General features: G+C 42.0%; 1 protein-coding gene and 2 long non-coding RNA genes across 3 annotated transcripts in view; all 3 read right to left on the bottom strand.

Annotated features, from left to right (window-relative positions):
• The window catches only part of LOC116713379 (NACHT, LRR and PYD domains-containing protein 12-like), a 48,530-nt gene extending 26,672 nt beyond the window's left edge, over nt 1-21,858 (bottom strand). Inside the window, exons 1-9 of the mRNA XM_032553522.1 lie at nt 21,840-21,858; nt 21,708-21,753; nt 21,105-21,224; nt 20,031-20,109; nt 12,038-12,263; nt 10,106-11,894; nt 9,687-9,860; nt 4,337-4,510; nt 1,211-1,384 (exon numbers count right to left, since the gene is read on the bottom strand). Coding sequence (XP_032409413.1) covers nt 1,211-1,384; nt 4,337-4,510; nt 9,687-9,860; nt 10,106-11,894; nt 12,038-12,263; nt 20,031-20,109; nt 21,105-21,224; nt 21,708-21,753; nt 21,840-21,858 — 2,801 coding nt within the window. The remainder of the gene's footprint in view (nt 1-1,210; nt 1,385-4,336; nt 4,511-9,686; nt 9,861-10,105; nt 11,895-12,037; nt 12,264-20,030; nt 20,110-21,104; nt 21,225-21,707; nt 21,754-21,839) is intronic.
• LOC116712626 (uncharacterized) lies at nt 4,806-7,793 on the bottom strand. The gene is made up of 2 exons (XR_004337596.1): nt 6,682-7,793; nt 4,806-6,595 (listed from the first exon to the last, which is right to left on the bottom strand). It is a non-coding gene; the product is annotated as an uncharacterized LOC116712626 (long non-coding RNA).
• LOC116712630 (uncharacterized) lies at nt 18,288-18,975 on the bottom strand. The gene is made up of 2 exons (XR_004337598.1): nt 18,687-18,975; nt 18,288-18,337 (listed from the first exon to the last, which is right to left on the bottom strand). It is a non-coding gene; the product is annotated as an uncharacterized LOC116712630 (long non-coding RNA).
• Nucleotides 21,859-22,269: the final 411 nt, after the last annotated feature.

Genomic DNA, 22,269 nt, shown 5'->3' with positions numbered 1-22,269 from the left:
GGATCATCACGTTACGGCGCAGCAGCGCCATCTGGAGGCTATGGGTCTAAAACCAAAAGGCAGCACAGATTATAATTGCTGCATGTTCCACAAATTATGCGACAAATGATTGTGTGAGTGGGACAGATAACCAGCGAGACTGCTGACAAAATTTTTGCATTAAAAACAAAATGACAAACATCATGAATAAACTTTAATGTGCTTGTTATTTAACAGACAAAAATGAATTTCAACGTCCAACAGAGACCTGAAAACCATCAGTAACCATTGATATTTATGGCTCCTGATGGCTGATTGGCTTTTGGAAGAGCAACGAGGTAAAAAAACAAACAAATTCACGTGATTATTTTTCGACCTGATCCAAAATGATCTGCTCTGGTCAAAGTGTGGTGAGCATTTGGTCTGGACCATAAACGGACATGGACCCGATGTTTTTATTTCATCCCAACGCCATCAGAAAGAAAATATCGCCACAGTTCTATAAATGGTGACAAATACATAAATCTCATTTAATTTTTAGGCAGAATTGGTTCAGACCTGGACCGGATCAGAGTCTAAGTCTTTTTTCAGATGTCAGAGCGGTTCATGATCCCAACCCGACCCGAAGCTGCTGCATGTGTGTAAACCTTTGGGTGATTGTTCTGATCTGGAGTCTTAGATTAGATTTGGTCCAGATCTCAGTGCTGCAGGTTTTATCTGTCTGCATAGAAACACAGAGATGTCAGTACCGGATTGTCAGAGTTGTGTTCAGCCTGTAAATGTCTGACTGGACCAGCGGACGGCCAGGGCCGTAATGTGGGGGGCCAATGGCCCGCCTGGGCCCCCCTGTTCCGGTGCCTATATCCATCAATATTCCTTAGCTCTTGATTCATACCAGAGTTTGACATTCTTCTATAAAGCCAGTTTACAGATTATGTTTCTATTTTGTTTAACCTTGTTTATAAAACATTTTTAAGTGATTTTGCTTTATTGTTTAGTTTATTTTACTTTATAGAACTGTAAGTCATTTTGGTAAATGCCTCTCATTTTTATGTGTGACTTAAAAACATTAATCCAATAAATGAAATGGAGATACAAAATAAATAAGTGGTTCTTAATAAGGTTCAGAAAAAAGAAGTCGACAAATCTGGTATTGAAATGACATCTACATCATCTCTGATAGCAGCTAATGGACAGAAAACTGGTTTCTCCAGCATTGAGAACATTTTACCTGAGAGTTTCCAGTTTGCAGTTTGGACTCTCCAGACCAGCAGAAAGAAACTTCACTCCTGAATCCTGCAGGTTGTTGTTACTCAGGTCCAGTTCTCTGATACTGGAGGACTGGGAGCTGAGAACTGAGGACAGAACTTCACAGCTTCTCTCTGAGAGGTTACAGCCACTCAGTCTGAGGAGATAGAGAGAAAAATCTGGCGTTAACCAATTCATCATCTATCATGCAACAGATTAGACAAACAGATAAATGCTGTTGTGAAATCCAGGTTCTTCCATCACAAATTACCAAGCTGAAGTTATATCTTACAACAAAATGTGTTGAAAAGTGATTTGTGCTGTTATTAGCTCTTGGTAGGATTACTGTAATGCCTTGTATGCTGCCTTAAATAAATCATCTCTGTATTGCCAACATGCAGCACCTGGTCTTTTAACAGGTAATAGAAAACATGAAAATCTATCTCCAGTTCTAGCTTCTCTCCATTGGCTTCCTGTTGGTTTTAGGATTGACTTCAAGATTTTATTGTTTACTTTTAAAGTGATGAAAGTCCCATTATACCTCTGTGATTTCTTTAACATGCACATTGTACAGAGTACTTTGGTCAGCCAACCAGTTTGTCTAAGATGATCCTAGATCCAAAATGAAATTCAGAGGTGATCGGGTTTTTGCAATTTGTGCCCCTAAACTTTGGAATAGTTTACATTTTCATTTATAAAATGTTGGGACATTTAAATCTTTGTCCAACACCCGTCAGCAGCAGCACCAGATTCATTTTTGAGGTGGGGGGTCATGGGGTGTTTGTCACCTCTGTTACGCACTTTGAATGTCAGGCATTTGTTCAATTGATATGATGGCTCCTGTCAATCAGTTCAGTGGGTTTGTTGCATTTTGTCCCTTAATAAACAGTAAACATCTCTAACCTGGAGGAAACATTTTGGGTCTACCATGTGCTGCGGTCTGGCTGATCTGATGATTGTTTGTTATTAAATGCGCTGCGGTCATAGAGATTTGGTGGAAAATAATCAGGAATAAATGTTAAGTTGTCAGTGGGGAGGAAGATGCAGAAGGCAGCTTTACACAGAGCATTTAGATGGTGGAATGGACTTTATTCCATTTTCCAAACTGGAGTCTGGAAAAATGTAAAGGAGGAAAAATGTCTGCAGCCGACCTGGGAACAGCTGAATACAGATCGACGGTATTAAAACATCGAGTTTGTATGAAGGTTTTGTCATCTTTTTTTTTTTGTCCCCATTTTTTTCTCAGAAGAGTTTTTGCGGCGCTAGTGGCTCATATTTTCTTTGTACAGTAGGCAGACAGGAAGGAGGGTGAGGAGAGGGGGGAAGACATGTGGCAAAGGTCGTCAGGATCAGGAGTCGAACCCGCGACGTCCGTGTCGAGGACTAAGGCCTCCAAACGTGGGGCGTGCTAACCCCCTGCACCACCACAGCACGCCCCAGGTTTTGTCATCATTACATCATTGATGTGATGTAAAAACCTCTGGCAGGATCCAAACGATCTACTTTACAATGTCACCAGGTGACTCGGAACCATCCAATCACTGAACAGATAAATGTGTGGATGGGCCAAAACGTTCTCCAGCTGAACAGAAACAAAACTGACGTTATTGTTTTTGGACCTAAAGAGGAATGGTCTAGAGTCACCTGTGAACTGCCGGGGGGTGCCATATATAGTCACATGGCACCCGGCATTCAATCCCTCAATCTTCTCGCGATAAGCAGAGATTCCAAGGGACCAAGCATTCTGCCGGTCATCAGGGACTCATAGAACCGTAGTTACAGTAGTAACTTTCGTTCTATTTCATCCCTACTGACCGCCAGAGGTGGTGCTTCAAGCACTGGATGACTTATTTCAACAAGGTCACGAGGAATCGGCAACATTCAAGGGACAACCACTACACCACCCACCCTAATGTGATGTAGAGGTATGCTGCTCCAGGATTCCTGGAAGTGGATGGGGTGCAGCCACATTTACCCTGTAAAACCAAGTAAAGGTACTAGGTGATTTCCAGGAGGCCGCACGGCATATAACATCCAACGTCACCCCAGTCATGAAAGCAAACGAAATCGACATGCCCCTTGTAGAGTGGCACTTCACTCCTGCCAGCAGTGGCCGGTCCTGCAAGGAATAAGCCTTGGAGATCAAATCCACAACCCAGTGTGCAAGTCGCTGCTTAGAAAATGCCTGATCTTTCTGTGAGCCAGTGTAGCAAACAAAAAGGCTATTCGTCTTTTGGAAGGATGCCGATATATGCCTCAAGGGCAAGAACAGGGCACAGTGGATCAGAAGGGCATCCGGTGTCAAACCGGGCAAAATGGAGCGGCTGGGTACTGCCAGCCGCCAGTGACACCTTAGGAATAAATGCTACATCAGGCCACTGTAACACCGCAGCCACCAGGATTCCACCGGCAGCAGGGCTCGGCAATCAAGAGAGCCTGCAATTCCCCCACACGCTTTGTGGAAACCATAGCCAAAAGGGACGCCGTCTTCAGTTAGAGCCATTTGAGGTCTGCTGATGCCAGGGGCTCAAATGGGAGGGACAGAAGAGCCTCCAGCACCAGAGAAAGGTCCCACACCGGTGCCACAGGGCGACTGGGTGGGTGCAAATGCCGAGGACCCCTCAAAAACAGTACAACGTCCTTGTCTCGGCCCACTGAACAACCATTCAGCCTGACATGCCAACAGGAAATGGCAGCCACATACAATGGCCCACCTGGGCCCCCCTGTTCCGGCGCCTATACCCATCACTATTCTTTAGCTCTTGATTCATACCAGAGTTTGACATTCTTCTATAATGCCAGTTTACAGATTATGTTTCTATTTTGTTTAACCTTGTTTATAAAACATTTTTATGTGACTTTGCTTTATTGTTTAGTTTGTTTTACTTTATAGAACTGTAAGTCATTTTGGTAAATGCCTGTCATTTTTATGTGTGACTTAAAAACATTAATCCAATAAATGGAATGGAGATACAAAATAAATAAGTGGTTCTTAATAAGGTTCAGAAAAATGAAGTTGACAAATCTGTTATTGAAATGACATCTGCATCATCTCTGATAGCAGCTAATGGACAGAAAACTGGTTTCTCCAGCATTGAGAACATTTTACCTGAGAGTTTCCAGGTTGCAGTTTGGACTCTTCAGTCCAGCAGAAAGAAACTTCACTCCTGAATCCTCCAGGTTGTTGTTACTCAGGTCCAGTTCTCTGATACTGGAGGACTGGGAGCTGAGAACTGAGGACAGAACTTCACAGCTTCTCTCTGAGAGGTTACAGCCACTCAGTCTGAGGAGACAGGGAGAAAAATCTGGTGTTAACCAATTCATCATCTATCATGCAACAGATTAGACAAACAGATAAATGCTGTTGTGAAATCCAGTTTCTTCCATCACAAATTACCAAGCTGAAGTTATATCTTACAACAAAATGTGTTGAAAAGTGATTTGTGCTGTTATTAGCTCTTGGTAGGATTACTGTAATGCCTTGTATGCTGCCTTAAATAAATCATCTCTGTATTGCCAACATGCAGCACCTGGTCTTTTAACAGGTAATAGAAAACATGAAAATCTATCTCCAGTTCTGGTTTCTCTCCATTGGCTTCCTGTTTGTTTTAGGATTGACTTCAAGATTTTATTGTTTACTTTTAAAGTGATGAAAGTCCCATTATACCTCTGTGATTTCTATAACATTCACATTGTACAGAGTACTTTGGTCAGGCAACCAGTTTGTCTAAGATGATCTTAGATAGAAAATGAAATTCAGAGGTGATCGAGTTTTTCAATTTGTGCCCCTAAACTTTGGAATAGTTTACATTTTCATTTATAAACTGTTGGGACATTTAAATCCATGTCCAACACCCGTCAGCAGCAGCACCAGATTCATTTTTGAGGTGGAGGGTCATGGGGTGTTTGTCTCCTCTGTTACACACTTTGAATGTCAGGCATTTGTTCAATTGATATGATGGCTCCTGTCAATCAGTTCAGTGGGTTTGTTGCATTTTGTCCCTTAATAAACAGTAAACATCTCTAACCTGGAGGAAACATTTTGGGTCTACCATGTGCTGCGGTCTGGCTGATCTGATGATTGTTTGTTATTAAATGCGCTGCGGTCATAGAGATTTGGTGAAAAATAATCAGGAATAAATGTTAAGTTGTCAGTGGGGAGGAAGATGCAGAAGGCAGCTTTACACAGAGCATTTAGATGGTGGAATGGACTTTATTCCATTTTCCAAACTGGAGTCTGGAAAAATGTAAAAGAGGATAAATGTCTGCAGCCGACCTGAGAACAGCTGAATACAGATCGACGGTATTAAAACATCGAGTTTGGATGAAGGTTTTGTCATCATTACATCATTAGTGTGAACCACCAGTAGCAAGTTAAACAGTTGTCCATACGGGAAACCGTCAGCTCTTCAGTTCGCCAAACCACACACACACACACACAAAAAGCTTATAAACCGGCGACCTGCCAGAACTGCACACACGGTAAAAAGCTCTGGCAGGATCTAAACAACCAATCTTACAACTACGGGAGGATTCAAACTCCTCTTGTTCATTTTTAGCTTACAGAAAAAGCGCCAAGCTGCCAAATTTACAAAAGTAAATTGACCAATAACATTTAGGCTTTGTGAGCAGCTCCATGGACTCACATAGACTGGCTACGTACAAGATGTTTTGACACAATAGATTGTTTTTCTCCTAAATGTTAATAGTAAAGAGAGTTAGATAATTAAAGAAAGTGTAAAAAAATCTTCTTTTCTGTTTTACTTAAAGGAAAATCTAAGGTACACAGTGCGTATGTCATGTTTGGATCTAGTTTTTTAACCCACATGCAGAACACCACAGGAGTAAAGGAATCAGTAGTATAATGTTTATTGAAAAATAAGATGGATGAGGGTCTATCCAGGGGGCAGGATCACGGAGTCGCTGGCGCACTGAAGGACAACAGATAAAATGATGAGTTCAAGGTTGTAGGAAATGTGAGCAACACGGGTAAACAGGAACGGTCTTACTTGTGATGTTGAATAATGACTGCAGGGAGAGAGTAGGCTGTGGGCTCGGGGTTAGTCTCCTAATTTGCAGGTCCTGGACAGTGATCTGGATTCCAGAGTACGGCTCGATGGAGGTGGTTCCGGATAGCTACGTGGAGGCTGCGGTGGAGGATGGACAGGTAGGTACAGGCGTAGAGGGAGGCAGAGGAGCGGTCCTACTGCTAACTGGCAGGTCCGGGGTCGGCTTGAGATCCAACTGAGGAGATGGAAGTGGGACTCGGGCAACCAGTGGGTATTCACCACGGCGTCATGAGGATGGGTTATCCAGAGGGCCAGAACGAGATCTTTACGAGGAGATCACACAGCGTCGCTAGGAACACCTGGAAACAGGAAGGCAACAAAGGATTACTCAGAGAAAATTCGCTGGGAGAAGCACAGAGAGTAACTCCGGGTGGGCTCAAGGTACCATTACTGGCAAACACTCAGGCGAAGAAGTGCAGTCAGTGCGCTCCTCTTAAACCCCAGGGTGATTAGATGATGACCAACAGGTGCGCTGAACCACAGGTACGCCCTGCCAGGGAGGCAGCTTCTGGAGCTATCTGGTGGATAAATAACGGAACCACAGACGAACAAAAAGGAAAAGAAAACCCCACAAAAGGAACAAAAACCCCGATACCTAACAGCGTACAGCTGCAGGAGCCCTGAGCTCAGCAACTTGTTAAAAGTCCAAAATATGCACAATATGCCGAGGATAGATAGATACGGCAAAAATCATGACTGGTCAAATATTTGGAACATTAAAAAAATAATAATAACATAGATGTCAAATATCCTCAGCAATGCCAGTTTAGAGCAGCAGGACAACCTAATGGATCATCATGTTACAGCGCAGCAGCGCCATCTGGAGGCTATGGGTCTAAAACCAAAAGGCAGCACAGATTATAATTGCTGCATGTTCCACAAATTGTGCGACAAATGATTGTGTGAGTGGGACAGATAACCAGCCAGACTGCTGACAATATTACACCGTGAAAGAGGTGTACAGAGCCTCGTGCCGGAAGAAAAACGGCGAGTGACTGAGGATTATTGCGTGTAACAGAAAAAAATTGCTTGTAAATTCTAGACATTAACAGGTACCATATAATTGCAAAAAAAATCCGTGAGGGACGACAGAGTCCCTGCTCGAAATTCCATGGAAGAGGTGTACGGAGCCTTGTGCCAGAAGGCCGTTGAAAGGCTGTTAACATCATTTTAAGCTGTGTGATTGTGAGCGTGACTGGGAATAAAAATACCAATAGGTATTTTGTTCCATATAACACAGTAGGAGTGTAACAGGTAAACCTTTTATGGATGCAAAAGCAAGAACCCCCTACTTGATGACTTTGTGTTTCTGTGTTTGATATGATGTTAAGCACTTTGAAATGCCTTGCTGCTGAAATGTGCTATACCAGGGGTTATCAATAGGTCGATCGCGGAAAGGTTTTGAGTTGATCTCGGCAGCAGGTGACAAACTGAAAGCTGCCAGGATGCTGAGACCAGAACTTCCTCTTCTGGTGCGCTTATCAAAATATTCACTAAGATCCTAAATGTTTGTAGCTTCATTAAAGAATGGTCATTTTTTAAAAATCAACAAAATGTGTTAAAATTAATATTCTCAGTAATTGTTTCAACAAGGTGTTGAGCAATTCAGTGAGTTTCCGTTCCATTAACAACAACAAAAAGCGACTCAAAGACCGACTAGCTAATTTAAACTCCTGCTCTGCTAGTCAATCAACCATCGCTGTGTTCAGGGAAGCTCTGATTAATAATCTAGAAATAAATATCAAGCCTGGAAACTTGATATCGTAACGGACTGAATGTTATGTTTTTAACGTAATCTTTGCTCGTCTTGCGGAGAGCAGGCGGTTGCCACGGTAACAGGTGTGCTTAACCTACAAAGAGAGAGAGAGTAAAAAGGTAGGAGTGGTTTTGAGTTGATCACCTGTTCAGGTTATTTTTGTGACTGAGAAACCAGTAACTTCCAGTGACAGAGTCTCACTGAGGAAGAAACTGCATTAGGTTTTCTATCACTTTATTATTTCTGCTATAACTAATGTATATTTGCATATGACTTATGTTATATGCGAATATAGCATAAAAACATAATGTTATTCAGATTATATTTTATAAGCTTTTTTGGTACATTTGACCATTTTTGTATGATACTGCAAACTTACTTTATATTGTTATCATATAAGTTGCTATTTGTGATCCCTATTTGCATAGAGTTTAATTTACAATTTTTATGTCTTCGTGTCATGAAGTAGATCTCAGCCTTCTGGTGGGAGAAAAAGTAGATCTTGGTCTCAAAACGTTTGAGCATCACTGTGCTATACAAATAAAATTTGATTGAAAATTTAATTGATTGAATATTTTTGCATTAAAAACAAAATGACAAACATCATGAATAAACTTTAATGTGCTTGTTATTTAACAGACAAAAATGAATTTCAACATCCAACAGAGACCTGAAAACCATCAGTAGCCATCGATATTTATGGCTCCTGATGGCTGATTGGCTTTTGGAAGAGCAACGAGGTAAAAAAAACAAACAAATTCATGTGATTATTTTTCGACCTGATCCAAAATGATCTGCTCTGGTCAAAGTGTGGTGAGCATTTGGTCTGGACCGTAAACGGACATGGACCCGATGTCTTTATTTCATCCCAACGCCATCAGAAAGAAAATATCGCCACAGTTCTACAAATGGTGACAAATACATAAATCTCATTTAATTTTTAGGCAGAATTGGTTCAGACCTGGACCGGATCAGAGTCTAAGTCTTTTTTCAGATGTCAGAGCGGTTCATGATCCCAACCCGACCCGAAGCTGCTGCATGTGTGTAAACCTTTGGGTGATTGTTCTGATCTGGAGCCTTAAATTAGATTTGGTCCAGATCTCAGTGCTGCAGGTTTTATCTGTCTGCATAGAAACACAGAGATGTCAGTACTGGATTGTCAGAGTTGTGTGTAGCCTGTGAATGTCTGGCGGGACCAGCGGATGGCCAGGGCCGTAAAGTGGGGGGCCAATGGCCCGCCTGGGCCCCCCTGTTCCGGCGCCTATACCCATCACTATTCTTTAGCTCTTGATTCATACCAGAGTTTGACATTCTTCTATAAAGCCAGTTTACAGATTATGTTTCTATTTTATTTTACCTTGTTCTTAAAACATTTTTATGTGATTTTGCTTTATTGTTTAGTTTATTTTACTTTATAGAACTGTAAGTCATTTTGGTAAATGCCTCTCATTTTTATGTGTGACTTAAAAACATTAATCCAATAAATGAAATGGAGATACAAAATAAATAAGTGGTTCTTAATAAGGTTCAGAAAAAAGAAGTTGACAAATCTGTTACAGAAATGACATCTGCATCATATCTGATAGCAGCTAATGGACAGAAAACTGGTTTCTCCAGCATTGAGAACATTTTACCTGAGAGTTTCCAGGTTGCAGTTTGGACTCTCCAGTCCAGCAGAAAGAAGCTCCACTCCTGAATCCTGCAGGTTGTTGTTACTCAGGTCCAGTTCTCTGATACTGGAGGACTGGGAGCTGAGAACTGAGGACAGAGCTTCACAGCTTCTCTCTGAGATGTTACAGCCACTCAGTCTGAGGAGACAGAAAAAGCTGATGTTGAAAAATTCATCAGAAAATTTTTCTTTCTTTCCAGTATCTAATGTTCTCCTTGGAAATATTGATGGGGCTGTCTTATTTCAAACATATTTATGTTTACTTTTCTTGTAAACTGTTACATTATTTAAAAAAAACCTTAAACAATATGAATCAATATTTAACTCATTCTTATCAGATTTCTCTCTTTCAGCAATAAATTCAGTAACAATCTGTGTCCTTACAGAGCTTTGTTGGAGGCTTTAACCGCTGGCAGCAGCCCCAGAAGAGCCTCCTCTGAAGCAGAGTATTTCTTCAGATCAAACTCATCCAGATCTTCTCCTGATGACACTAAGATGAAGAGCAGAGCTGACAACTGAGCAAGAGACAATTTATCTCTGGAGAGACTTCCTGAACTCAGAGACTGTTTGATTTCGTCCACTAGAGAACGATCATTCAGTTCATTCAGACAGTGGAACAGATTGATGCTTTTCTCTGCAGACACATTCTCATTTATCTTTTTCTTGATGTACTGAACTGCTTTCTGATTGGTCTGTGAGCTACTTCCTGTCTGTGTAAACAGACCTTGTAGGAGTCTCTGATTGGTCTGCAGTGAAAGTCCCAGCAGAAAACGGAGCAGCAGGTCCAGGTGTCCATTTGAACTCTGTAAGGCCCGGTCAACAGCATTCTGGTGTAGAGATATTATTTTTGATTTGTGAAACAATGTAGGGATAGCTGATTGTTTTCCTTCCATCAGGTTGACACCAGAGTTGGTGAAGGTCAGATGAACATGAAGAGCAGCCAGAAACTCCTGAACACTTAGATGGACGAAGCAGAACACCTTGTCCTGGTACAGCCCTCTCTCCTCCCTAAAGATCTGTGTGAACACTCCTGAGTACACTGAGGCTGCTCTGATATCGATGCCACACTCTGTCAGGTCTGATTCATAAAAAATCAGGTTTCCTTTCTGCAGCTGATCAAAAGCCAGTTTTCCCAGAGACTCAATCATCTTCCTGCTCTCTGGACTCCAGTGTTGATCTGTTTCAGCTCCTTCATCATACTTGACCTTCTTCACTTTGGTCTGAACCACCAGGAAGTGGATGTACATCTCAGTCAGGGTGCTAGGAAGCTTTCCTCCCTCTCTGATCTCCAGCACATCCTCCAGAACTGTAGCAGTGATCCAGCAGAAAACTGGGATGTGGCACATGATGTGGAGGCTTCGTGATGTCTTCATGTGGGAGATGATCCTGCTGGCCTGCTGCTCATCTCTGAATCTCTTCCTGAAGTACTCCTCCTTCTGTGGTTCATTGAACCCTCTGACCTCTGTTACCATGCCAACACACTCAGCAGGGATCTGATTGGCTGCTGCAGGTCGTGTGGTTATCCAGAGGAGAGCAGAGGGAAGCAGTTTGCCCCTGATGAGGTTTGTCAGCAGAACACCCACTGAGCTGGACTCTGTAGCATCAGTCAGGATCGGATTGTTGTGGAAGTCCAGAGGAAGTCGACTCTCATCCAGGCCATCAAAGATGAACAGAACCTGAAAGAGCTCAAAGCTGCAGATTTCTTTGGTTTCAGTAAAGAATCGATGAATCAGTTCCACCAAGCTGAACTTTTTCTCTTTCAGCACATTCAGTTCTCTGAAAGTGAATGGAAATATGAACTGGATGTTCTGGTGGGCTTTGTCTTCAGCCCAGTCCAGAGTGAACTTTTGTGTTAAGACTGTTTTCCCAATGCCAGCCACTCCCTTTGTCATCACTGTTCTGATTGGTTGATTGCTTCCAGGTTGGACTTTAAAGATGTCTTCTTGTCGGATTGTTGTTTCTGGTCTGTGTGGTTTCCTGGATGCTGTTTCAATCTGTCTGACCTCATGTTCATCATTGACCTCTCCAGTCCCTCCCTCTGTGATGTAGAGCTCTGTGTAGATCTGGTTCAGAAGGGTTGGACTTCCTGCTTTATCAATCCCTTCAAACACACACTGGAACTTCTTCTTCAGACCAGATTTAAGTTCATGTTCACAAACTGCAGCAATATGTTCTAAATGAACACAAAAAGTAAAATCAGAAAGGATACAAAATCATCTTTTGAAGATAATTTGAATAAATGAGATTCAATCTCATCAGACTTCAGTAAATGTGTGATTTATCCATCAGGTCAAATCTTTGTAGAAATCCTCTTACTGCTCAGCAGACGGTCAACCAGCTCCTCCTGCTTCATCCTCCTCAGGAAGTTCTGTATGATCTTCATCACTGCCTTTCTGCTGCTCCTCTGGTCTTCATCATCACCTTCCAACTCCTCATCATCATCTCTTAGACTCTCTGAACATTCTGGGTCATCTGGACTCAGAACGTTCTGGATCTTCTTCAGCTCTTTCTTCACAAAAGTGACAATGTTGTCCTCCAGCAGCTGGAACAGAATAACAGATGAAGGACACATCAGACTGAAATTATGGAGCCAAACATCAGATTCACGTTGGACAGACTGACATCCTCTGATCTACAAAGTGCAGGATGGAGATGAGTGTGAACAGAACCCATGGAAAAGTAGTTATTCATGACTTTTGGCTTTTAGGGGAGTGAACACCTAAGATCTTATCCTGCTCTCTCTCATCCTTACTGATAACTTTGCCTGTGAGTTATTTTTAAAATCACGGGTTTTATAGTTATACTGACATTATCGACATTATAACTGGATTACTTCAAACCTAATCCATTCTGACCTAATCCAGTTATGATGGATTAGGTTTGGGGGGGATTTTCTTAGTTTTATTTTTACCTTACTTTTCTTCACTTCCAAGTTGAACCAGGGCAAAATGCCTCCGGCCGACCCCAGGGTCATTAACAGTATTATGCAACGACTTCAGTCTATAGAAATGAAGATCCAATGGCTGGAAGTGAACATTGAGATCAACACTGCCTGTGGAAATGAGACAACTCTTCCTCAAATCAACAGAGAGGTCGTACGCCCCACACCAAGCAACTCACCCTGGAACGCTCAGGGTGCCAAGCCGAAACAAAAGTCTCTCCCTGCAGATCCCATGAGGCGACTGACAGGGAGAACCCCTCACCTGGACGAATCAGCGTGGCCGGCTCTGAGCCGAAACCCACCTTCAACTTCAACACCTGCTCCACCAAAGAAAAACAAACAAGCAGCTGCAACCAAAACTGTTCCACCGACCCCGCTCCCAAGGACAGAGCGACCAGCCTGAGCCTCAAAACATTCTGACTCTGTGGGAATCCCACTGAAAAACAGATTTTCTGTACTCCAGCCTGAGCCTCTGAGTGAAACCTCGCTTTCAAACATCAACAATGAGGCAAGACCAACACATCCACCCCCTAAAGCCCCAAAGGACAAAGCGGCTACCAGGAAAACGAAAGGTATGCCAAAAGTGCTTATTGTTGGAGATGAGGCAGTAAATGGAATCAGTCACATTTGCAATCCCAAGAAAACGAGAGTGATTTCTTTTCCTGCTGACACTGTATCTGATTTAACCAACAAAGTTCTCTCTCTAACCACTGATCAGATAAATATTGAGACTTTAGTTGTGCATGTTGGACCCAACAATCTGGCAAAACTGAAGTGGAAAGTTACAATAAGGTCACATCTGCTGGTTATTTTGCTATATGTTTATTCTAAGTTCCTGTATAGTCCCACCAAAATAAAGCTATTTGGGTTACATGTGCAAGGCTGGGAGTTGTTTTCTACAGCTGCATCAGAACCAGACTGTCTCGCCCCTTGTTTTGGATCCATTATCCTTTGTGTAAAACTCATGTGTTGTCTCTGCCTGGCAGAGCTTTTCACCCAGACCTGCTTCATTACTGATTGACCTACAAGCTTCTCTGTATTGTGCACAATATATGAATCAACCTGATTGAGTGATTTCACCTGAACAGTGCTTGGAAATAGTTTTTCCACAACAATCTGAGATTGTGAAAAAGGACTTTATCACTTAAACACTATTGGAAAATTAAAAATGAAGTTATTTCTCAGTGGTTCAATTCCATCACCTCAATGGGGAGACGAAAAACACTCCAGGTTGAACATGATAAACAAATGGCTGATTAAAAGCTGCTCTGCCAGCTCAGTGACCTTCATCGATAACCTCTGGATCTATTGGCAGCGCTTTCACCTTTTTGGAAGAGGCGGACGCAATCTTAATAAACATGGGATAAAGCTGCTCACTACAAACCTTTTTCATTTTATCAACAAGGACAGCAACGTGATCATCGCTTCAGAAGAACAGGCTCAAAAATTTCTGACTAGGAAGGAACCCTCTGCTTATCAGGTGCCAAAACAAGCTGATACATCAACTGGAGACGGAGCGACTGGTTCCCTTCCTCCTTCCCCCTCCCTCTCTGCTCCTAAACTCATTCACAGGATTCACAAGATACCTATGAAGAAATGTCTTCTGGACCAGAGTTTCTTAAATTTACAGATGGAATGAACCAACAGGTTGTACTTGGGACGTCTCTCCTTAGCGCTCACGTAGCAGACCTCACTTCATTTAAGCCACCTGACTCTAACTTCCCAGAGGATCCATCACTCTGCGTTTCTGAGGTCTGAGGCCGGGGTCCAGATGTTATCTTTACACATGTCTTCCTTCAGAATGTGTCTCGCCCCCCGACACTGCAGAACAAGACATTACCTGTCCGGATCCAGGGCTGGCCCAAAGCATATGCAAACTAAGCAGCCGCTTAGGCCCCCAAGGCCACCAAGGGGCCCCCTTGGTGAGCTGATTTTTATTTTTTTTTAGTAATAATTTCTATGTCAATATAATATCAAAAACCCATGATGATTTTCAGTTTACAGTTTCAGATATCATTGATTCCATTAAAGTGAAGGTCGTGTCTGGTAGGAAGAAATCTCCATGGAGAAATGCACACAGTGGCGCCGGATTCATTTTTGAGGTGGGAGCGAACAAGTGCAGTGAATGTCATTCGCTGCACTTGTTCCATTTCACTATGAAGTGATTTGTCTATACAATAATATATATATTTGATAAAGTATGTAGAAATTATAATTTTATTGATAAAGTGAAAATAAAGAAATTGCTCTTGGGGAGCCCTGGTGGCCGTGGTAGGTACCGCATTCTTCGCCGGTAACATGAGCTGCCGCGCAGAGAGCAGTGAGCATCCAGACATAGCTCCGGTCAGAAGTTAAGCAAGCAAAACAATGTCTCAAAAAAGGACTTATCCTTCAGGGAGGGGGAGAAAAGAAAAAAAGAATATAAAAACATAAAGGTTTTAATGAGCCTTGGTAATGTAATGTAAAAGATTAATAAAGCTACTAATAGAACATTAATAGAACGGTCCAGTTCAACAGCCAAACATTTATGCTAGGGTCTTTGTGTTTGTGTGAAACTGAGTTTAAACTTTAAATGAGTTGATTCTCATGGTGGCTGTGGATATTTCTGAGGTATTTTTGGTTGATAACAATAATTAAAACTTGTCAATGTTTGACATTGTTAGATAAATGTTTTTCCGTCAGGCTACAAGCTGCTACATGATGAGCTGCTCTAGGCTGCAGTTGGGATTTGTTGTTTGCTGCTGAGCAAAATCATTTAGTGGCTAAAAACATTATTTTTACATCAACTTCCAAGTTATGAGAAACTTCTGTTAAAATCATTTGAAGGCTCAGAATCAGTCCAGTACCGGTACCGGTCCACATTCTCAGGGGAGAAAGTCTCACCTGGTATAAATTACATTTTTAGCTGTTGGAGTAACACTTAAGAGAAATGAATTTAATCAAAGGATGTCATGAATATGTGTAGAGCTGCACCGATTGCAGTTTTCTGGCCGATCCCTGGTTACCGATCTTTAAAAAGCCTGACCTGATTTTGATTTTGGCTGAAATGAATTTTTAAATGTCGCTAAATGTAGCAAGACATTCACTGAGTTGGTAACAGTGGGGTGAATATTGTTAGCTGTAAACGTTCAGACCTGGTGGGGCGGTCTGTCAGTCTGTCAGGTTAGACTCTAACCTCTCACTGCAGAGCAGAAGAAGACAGAGATGATTTATAAACCTTTGCTGATGAAGATAAGATCAGCTTCACATGTAAGTATCAGCAGATCACGATGCCCCAAAATGAAGGAAATCGGCTCCCAGAAATCAACTGGTCAATAAATCAGTTGGCCAATAAATGTATCCTATATTATACATGTATACAATGTAAACCACTGCCAGAGATGCAATAAGTTTATAGCAGGTGTGTGAATGACCTAATGATCAGACTGCTGATTGCAGCAGGTCCACATTGTTAGCAGAACCAGAGGGCCCCAAAACCACATTTGTCTCAGGGACCCATGGAGGCTGGGGCCGGCCCTGTCCGGATCACTACAAGAAAATTTACAAAAAACAAAAATACAAAATACAGCGGTCTTAGTTCAAACCTCAGACTGAAGAACTTTTGGCCTCCAAGTCACTAAAACTACTTTAAACTTTAAATCCCGGGGCGTGCCGTGGTGGCGTAGGGGTTGGCGCGACCCACATTTGGAGGCCTCAAGTCCTCGACGCGGCGGTCGCGGGTTCGACTCCCGGACCCGGCGACATTTGCCGCATGTCTTCCCCCCTCTCCCTCCCCCTTTCCTGTCAGCCTACTTCATAAAAAGGGACACTAGAGCCCACAAAAAGACCCCCTGGAGGGGTTACAAAAAAAAAAAAAAAACTTTAAATCCCAGATCTCTCTGTGCTAAAGCTCTATTAATTAATGATTTCATCACTGAGCATAATATCCATGTTATGTTTCTGACAGAAACATGGTTGAATAATAATGAACCTGTAAGTGTCAATAAAATAGTTTATTTCTTGAAAAAATGTATGTTTATTTCTAAAAGATAGAATAATGTATTTTAAGTTGTTTGGTTCACGTTTTAAGATTTGTGTTAAATGATTGTATTTTATTTTGTGTCAAATCATTTTTTGTCAAATGTTATCGCGAGATTTGTGTGCATGTGTGAGGCTGCGAGACTTAAATAACCATAGAAGAAGCAGAAGCCCGTGCCAGAGCTATGTGTAGCAGCCTCATGTCCTGTTGTCAAGGTATTTTGTAGTTATGTTTATAATGTTTTGTGAATTTATTGGTTATGGTGTTTAATGGTTTTTTAATTGCTTAATATTTTGGTTTAGAGTGAACAACGACAAATCATTCGGTTAAAGACCTCCGAAGTGGCAGGCGGCCACGAGGTAACCTTTTTGTCAAAGCACGTGTCACCTGTCTGTTTGTAAATGTATCTATGTCTAAAGCTTTGTGTTTTATTTCTGTAGTTTTCACAGCATTTAATAAAGAGCCCGTCTTAAGAAAGCCGTGCCAGAGTTGTCACTTTGGAGCTACAGAATCGATCGTACTAATTGAATCTGCGCCTCCTAACTACAATTTCTTCAGTGAGAATAAAAAACATAAAAAAGGAGGAGGCGTGGCTTCAATATTTAAGAATACCATAAATTATAGTAAAATCTCTTTGGGTCACTTCACCTCTTTTGAGTATCTTGGAATTGAGGTTAAAGGCCACAAACGAACTTTGACAGTAACTTTATACAAAACTCCAACTTTTGTGGAAAATTTCTTTACTGACTTGAATGAACTTCTATCTCTCATGTGTATTGATTATGATTGTTTAATAATTGTTGGTGATTTCAACATTCATGTTGACAACCCCCAAGACAGAGGGGCAAAAAAGCTGGCTAATATTTTAGAGACTTTTGGTCTAACACAACATGTCAAACAAGCAACACACACTCAAGGACACACACTGGACCTGGTTATCAGTAAGGGTGTGAATATTTCCAATGTCTCTATAACTGATGTCACCCTTTTGGATAACTTCGCTGTTATCTTTGAAAGTTCTTTATCCTTTAACCCACTTGGACAAACAGCAACCATCACAAAACGTTCTCTCACTGAAAACACAGCAGAAACTTTTAATCAAATCTACTCTTCTTCCTCACCCTTAAGCTGTAATGATGTAGATAAGTTGGTAAAAGATTTTCAGTCTAAAGTTTCAGATATTATTGATTCCAATAAAGGGAAAGTTGTCTGGTAGGAAGAAATCTCCATGGAGAAATGCACACAGTGGCGCCAGATTCATTTTAGAGGTGGGGGGTCATGGGGTGTTTGTCTCCTCTGTTACACACTTTGAATGTCAGGCATTTGTTCAATTGATATGATGGCTCCTGTCAATCAGTTCAGTGGGTTTGTTGCATTTTGTCCCTTAATAAACAGTAAACATCTCTAACCTGGAGGAAACATTTTGGGTCTACCATGTGCTGCGGTCTGGCTGATCTGATGATTGTTTGCTATTAAATGCGCTGCGGTCATAGAGATTTGGTGGAAAATAATCAGGAATAAATGTTAAGTTGTCAGTGGGGAGGAAGATGCAGAAGGCAGCTTTACACAGAGCATTTAGATGGTGGAATGGACTTTATTCTATTTTCCAAACTGGAGTCTGGAAAAATGTAAAAGAGGATAAATGTCTGCAGCCGACCTTGTCATGAATTGGTGGTGAGAGGTGGTGAGGCAGACGCAGCAGACCCAGGTAAGAGGAATGATTGATTTTAATCAAGAACAAACACAGTCCAGCAACGGGCAGCACGGCTGAGCGGAAGCCAGGGCTCGTCGCCGGTAGCCACCATAAACACGACTGCACAACACGAAAGATAGAACGCACATTAGACGAGGACCAGACAAAGAACAGACACACAGGTGACACTAAATACACTGGGGGTAATCAGGGAACAAGAAACACCTGGGAACTAATCAAGGGGAGAACAGGACAACACAGAGACACAGGAAACTCAAAATAAACACACAGCAAAACACAGATCATGACAGACCTGAGAACAGCTGAATACAGATCGACGGTATTAAAACATCGAGTTTGTATGAAGGTTTTGTCATCATTACATCATTGATGTGAACGACCAGTAGCAAGTTAAACAGTTGTAAAACCGGGAAACCGTCAGCTCTTCAGTTCGCCAAACCACACACACACACACACACACACACACACACACACACAAAAAGCTTATAAACCGGCGACCCGCCAGAACTGCACACACGGTAAAAAGCTCTGGCAGGATCTAAACAACCAATCTTACAACCACGGGAGGATTCAAACTCCTCTTGTTCGTTCTTAGCTTACAGAAAAAGCGCCAAGCTGCCAAATTTACTAAAGTAAATTGACCAATAACATTTAGGCTGTGAGCAGCTCCATGGACTCACATAGACTGGCTACGTACAAGATGTTCTGACACAATAGATTGTTTTTTCTTCTAAATAGTAAAGAGGGTTAGATAATAAAAAAATTTCAAAAATTATTCTTTTCTGTTTCACTTAAAGGAAAATCTAAGGTACACAGTGCGTACAGCTGCAGGAGCCCTGAGCTCAGCTACGTGTTAAAAGTCCAAAATATGCACAATATGCCGAGGATAGATAGATATGACAAAAATCACGACCGGTCAAATATTTGGAACATTAAAAAAATAATAATAACATAGATGTCAAATATCCTCAGCAATGCCAGTTTAGAGCAGCAGGACAACCTAATGGATGATCATGTTACGGCGCAGCAGCGCCATCTGGAGGCTATGGGTCTAAAACCAAACAACAGCACAGATTATATTTGATGTTCCACAAATTGTCTGAGTGGGACAGATAACCAGCCAGACTGCTGACAATATTTTTGCATTAAAAACAAAATGAAAAACACCATGAATAAACTTTAATGTGCTTGTTATTTAATAGACAAAAATGAATTTCAACGTATCTCCCCTCTCAGAAGGAGAAGTAGAGAGAGAGAGAAGGGGGGAGGGGAGGCGTTGCGCAACAACACAACCTTCCAGACCCCTCAGGTTCTGGTTCTGGTTCTGCTCTGCATCAGAACCAGAACCAAACGAGGAGAAGCAGCATTCAGCTTCTATGCACCACACATCTGGAACAAACTTCCAGAAAACTGTAAAACAGCTGAAACACTGAGATCCTTTAAATCTAGACTAAAACCAGCTGGTTAGAGTTTTATTTAAAACATAATAAATTATGAATTTAATGATAAAACTTGACTAAATGTCATGTTTTGATTGTTGATTCTATGTTGCATAACTCTGTGTTTTTGTGTCTGTTATGATGTAAAGCTTGTTGAAATGCTTTGCTGCTGAAATGTGATTGATTCATGTACAGACCTTAAACATGGAGTCCAGCTGCTGGGCAGACGGACCCCTGGGAACCTCTGAGCTCTGCTGGTCCTGGTCCTGGTCCACTCTGAGGAGGAACCAGGAACAATTAGGAAATATTGATACAGCAGATTTCATAGATCAAATCACCAAGAGCTTCACAGTAAAATCATTTAAACATAAAAACAGATCACTGCATAAACGTAAGGAGAAAAGTTGAAAAGAGGAAGACGAAGTAAAAACCAGTAACATCAGAATCTCCCAGTAGACATTTTGACAAGCGGATCTTGAACTGGGACTTCAAACTCAGTCAGCAGATTTAAGGATTCATTTCCATGTGACTGGATGTAAACCAGGCCAGAAACAGAAGCTCTCAGGTTTTCTTTCATTTGAGCCTCCAGAATTGGCAGAAACTACTGGACAGATGTTGAAACACCTAAAGTAAAAACTGAGAGGATTTTTGTTGGCCTTTGATTTCTGCTTGTTGTAGCAACAAACCAGTTTAATAAAAATATATTGACAGAGTCACAGCAGAGCATTTCTGAAAATATTCATTAGGTTTTTAAGTTTCACAATCATTTCTGAAATGTTTAAGTGCTGAAGATCACAGATAGGGAACAACATGAAGTCACTGGTTAAAATACAAATCATTGTTCCTCCTACAGCTGAGAAGGACTAAAACTCTTCATCACTAGAACCGAGGAAGACTTTCAGACATGACAAAACGGTTCAGTAACAAGGAAAGAAAAACTGTTGGTTCCATGTTGACCTTGATTCTGTCATTATGAGTATTGGAGAGGTCCGATCCAGTCCAGTGAGCTCATCAACAATCAGAGTGAGCTGCACTCTAGACTAAATATTTCACTTTAACCAGAGAAAAGAGTTTAATGATGGTGATTAATCAATGAGGCCCAAAGCAGCCAGATCAGTTAAACATGATGTAGCATCAAGGACGCCTCCGGTGGTTCTGGAGAACATCCAACACACACCGCTTCACATATGAACATAGAAACAAACATGTTGGAATAAAAACTTTTCAGACTGACTCCGTTTCCATGGTTACCGCAAGTAGAAACAGCTCACCTCTCTGATGGTGGAGGTCCAGGAGATTTAAAGTCGATGACGTCATCCTTTGACCTGTTGCTCCTAAAGGACACACAGCTGGGTTCTGGTTCTGGTTCTGGTTCGAGTCTCTGATGGATCCTGACAGAAACATGATGATTAAAACCCATTCTGTGAGGTTCTGTTTACATGCTAACTAACATTTCCATCATGGACCCATCTGGACAGGAACCGGGCTGAAAACTGGACCTAGATGTAATTGTCTCCCAGTTAAATACCAACTCCATGTTGATTGTCTATTTAGGTTTGATGCAGGAAAACTCTGGGTAGAAACTGGGACCCATATGGGTACCAGAGGTTCTGCTACAGCTGGTTCCCTTCAGACCCAGTCAGAACCTCCAGAGTGAACAGCTGGTTCTGATGATCTGGCTGCTGCCACTCAGCTGCTTCTGCAACATGGACTTGCTGTCTGGAAGAAACTCTGATACCAGGCTGAGCTGCTGTGTTCAGCCTGGATGAAGCACCAAAGAGCAGCAGCAGCTTCATCACCACGTCTGTTTGGCCCTGATCCAGTGTGAACGCTGTGTGAAAAGGGCTGTGGACACTTAGAGATGGTGACCTCACCTCTGACCTTTGCTCTGGCTCTCATCTTCACCACACAGAGTGGTTTTAGAGGGAGGGACTCCCTCCTCTCTGTCCTCACACTGATCCATGCTGCTGAATTCACTTCAGCTCACACACACTTTCTACCTTCACCTGCAGAGGAAACACACATCATTGATCAGCTCTGATCATCCTTTACATCATTAGAGCTGGAAAAAGATCAGCTCCTCCTCTGATTGGCTCTTCTTCTCTGCTTCATGTCAGTGTCAGTTGAATGCAGTCAGAGGAAGCTGCATCGGCTGCTGCACTTCTACTGTCAGGCCACTAGATGGAGACACGGAGACACTTTTACATTCACTGATTCACTGACTTAGGGTGACCAGACGTCCTCTTTTTCCCGGACATGTCCTACTTTTCAGACCTAAAAAGATGTCCGGGGGGAATTTAAAAATCGTCCGGGATTTTGGTCAACTGCCTCAAAACACATTACATAGCTTACAGTTCATTGTAGGGCACTGCGCACGGCGCTGCGTGCCACGTAATCCCTGAGCCGCGTCAGTGCGGGCAGCCCCCCCCGCTCCAA

The sequence above is a fragment of the Xiphophorus hellerii genome, chromosome 22 (assembly GCF_003331165.1).
Source record: "Xiphophorus hellerii strain 12219 chromosome 22, Xiphophorus_hellerii-4.1, whole genome shotgun sequence".
Taxonomy (NCBI): Eukaryota; Metazoa; Chordata; class Actinopteri; order Cyprinodontiformes; family Poeciliidae; genus Xiphophorus; species Xiphophorus hellerii.
Note: the sequence above shows the minus strand (reverse complement) of the source record. Positions and strands in the feature narration are given on the sequence as shown.